The sequence below is a fragment of the Fulmarus glacialis genome, unplaced genomic scaffold, assembly GCF_000690835.1.
Source record: "Fulmarus glacialis isolate BGI_N327 unplaced genomic scaffold, ASM69083v1 scaffold16357, whole genome shotgun sequence".
Lineage (NCBI taxonomy): Eukaryota > Metazoa > Chordata > Aves > Procellariiformes > Procellariidae > Fulmarus > Fulmarus glacialis.
Window position 1 is genome coordinate 1 of NW_009225235.1, and position 2,688 is coordinate 2,688.

The 2,688-nt window shown below is 59.0% G+C and overlaps 1 protein-coding gene across 1 annotated transcript in view; it reads right to left on the reverse strand.

Annotated features, from left to right (window-relative positions):
• Nucleotides 1–433: 433 nt before the first annotated feature.
• Nucleotides 434–2,688, reverse strand: part of LOC104080138 (low affinity cationic amino acid transporter 2-like) — a gene marked incomplete at its 5' end in the record, with an annotated part of 3,148 nt that continues 893 nt past the window's right edge. The window contains 5 exons of the mRNA XM_009582423.1: nt 434–540; nt 903–1,039; nt 1,535–1,757; nt 2,110–2,246; nt 2,541–2,682. Coding sequence (XP_009580718.1) covers nt 434–540; nt 903–1,039; nt 1,535–1,757; nt 2,110–2,246; nt 2,541–2,682 — 746 coding nt within the window. The remainder of the gene's footprint in view (nt 541–902; nt 1,040–1,534; nt 1,758–2,109; nt 2,247–2,540; nt 2,683–2,688) is intronic.

A 2,688-nucleotide genomic window follows, 5' to 3' on the forward strand; every position in this document is an offset into this window, starting at 1 on the left:
ATGCGGCAGTCGGGAGAGGGCAGGAGGGAGCCAGCCACACCCTGCCTGCATCCCGCTGCCAGCTGGTTTTCAACGAGCAGGAACCTGCCAGCCCATGTTACATGCCCCGTGGGTCCGCCCACACCGGCTCCCTGTAAAGCCCATCCATCGCTCCTGGGCATACCTACGGCTGTCAGAGCCCAGCCCACCGCAGCAGAGGAACGTGGGGTGGGATGCAGGGGCGGCTGGGTAAGATGGTCCCACCAGAGCTGCACAGCCGGGACGTTCCCCCCAGGAGTGTCCTGAGCACTGGGTCCAGGCCGATACCTGAGGAGCAGATACTGGATGTCAAGGTGCGTGAGCATGCACCTGCAGTGCACCAAGGCCAGTGCCTTGTCCCGGGCATGGCCAACATCAGCAGTTGGGTGAGCCCTGTCCACTGTCCCCAACAGTCTCACCTGAGCAGCAGCACACAGCCACCCACCAGCGAGTAGGCCAGCAGCGTGCCAATGGACATCATGTCAACCAGGGCTTTCAGGTCAAAGAGGAGGGCCAGGAGAGCTGTGGGGATGAGAAGCCCTTTCAGCCTCCCAGCAGAGCTGGCACTGCTGCTGTGCCCATCTCAGCCGTGCTCCCTGACACCCGCTGCAGCAGGACTCAAGCACCTCGATGAGCTGGTGATGCTTCGGTCACTAGTGCAAAGCATCCTGCCACCTCCTGCCTGGCAGCTCAGAGGCTGAACTGGTGTCTGGGACAGCATCAAGGCCAAACAGCCCTCACTCACAGCGAGGAGACCTCTCTCTGGGTGGAGAGATACTGCTCAAACAGCTACTGGCAAGCTAGGGGGTCTGTGTTGTCCTGCTGGAAGAGGACATCCACCAAGCCCTGCTCAAGGTTAAGGGGTAACCCAATCACTCACCCACCTGCCACTCCTCCAGACACCAGCGTTGCCACCACTGGGCACTGACGGCGACTAACTTTGGCCAGAGGTTTGAAGAGGAGCCCATCTCGAGCCATTGCATACAGGATCCGTGGCATGGGGAACATGGAGCCCAGGAGGCTGCAGAGAGGGGAGGAGATGGGGAAGAAGAGGGCAGGAATCCAGGAAGTGCCATCCTGCCTTTTGCTCCTCCTTGGGTGCCAAGGGTGCTCCCATTCATCTGGGCGGTCCATGACCTTCTCAAGACCATGTTGACAAGACCATCACCTCCCTCACCAGTGAGGGAGGGACTGTATCAGGGAAGTGATGTCTGCAGGTCACCGGGAGCCCTGTACACACTGAGACACCCCAGCCTGCTCCTGCGGTCACAGTGCCACCAAGCACCTGACCACCTCCTCCAGCTTTGGGCTATAAGTGGCATACCAAGGGGGTTGGTTGCTCTCCTTGATCAGGAGGGGCCAGGCTGGGAGCAACAGGGTTTGTGAGGAAGGGCTGAGGGATTTTGGCCAAGCAGGGCAATCAGAAGGAAGGGGTTGGGGATAGCTCCTGCATGTGTTATAGCTCCAGTGCAACCTGCTCTGAGCCACAGAGCTGCCGTTGGGGGCTGCCCCTCACCTGGTCGTCAGGGCGCAGAGTGACCCCACAGCCACAGCATGCTTTGCGCTGCCCCAGCCAACATATTCAAAAGCCGCTGGGAGCGGGCTCATGGCGTCCAGGAGGTAGTAGGGCATCATCAGGGTGAGGGAAGCAGACACCCCAAAGTACGCGAGGAAGCAGATGAGGAGGGAGAGGACAATGCCTATGGGGATGGATCTCTGCGGGTCCCTCACTTCTTCCCCTGGGGAAGACAAGCTCAGCTGTAAAAACAGATGCTCATTTAATATCCTATGTCCTCTCACAAGAGGGGACACAGAGGCCTTCTAGCAAGGACCACTAGACCTCCTGGGCTCCAGGGTTATGGCGATAGGGACTGTCTCTGCTTCAGGATTAGCCCAGTCATACCACATGGACTCTTATAGTTCTCCTCTGAGCACAGAGGGCAGGAGAGAGCAGCTGCGGCACAGAGCCGGCAATGTGCCGGTTCCCAGCCCAGCCCTACACCAGCTCCCGGGGTTGTGGGGAGAATCACTGCCACAGCCCCCCATCCTGCAGGGGAGGGTCCCACCGGAATCTCTCCTTGCCTCACTTACCCATGGTAGCGATGCAGTCAAATCCAACAAAGGCATAGAAACAGGTAGAGGCTCCAGCCAAGGTCCCGGTGAAACCATAGGGCATGAAGCCTCCCACCCCAAAGGCACTGGTCATGTTTTCATCCTCGGACTGATTCCTGGGAGGAGGAGGAAGACTCAGGCAGTGAAGAGGGGTCAGTGCAATGGGGTCCCAGGATCGGCCAGGCTAAACAGCCCATCCAACCTGCTCACCCCTCCAGTATCAACCCAGCAGGGCTTCGGACTTTGGCTCTTTGATGCATTGCCAACAGGGCAGCGAGAAATGGGAGAAAGTGGGATTTCCTGGGATAAAGCATTAGGGGGGTGACCCAGCCATCCCCATCGCCCTCTGAAGGCAGCCCAGGCAGAGCAGCCCCCCTCATACCCAGCCTCATGGGCAGCTGCCCGTGGCAAGGTCATCCTCCCCAAGCTTCCAGTTGCTCAGGTCACCTTTGATGAAGCCACTCACTGTGACGAAGAGCAGTACAAGCACGTTGAGAGCTGTGAAGGCTTTGTTGACTGTGGTGGACTCCTTCACTCCAAAGGAAAGAAGCCCTGGGG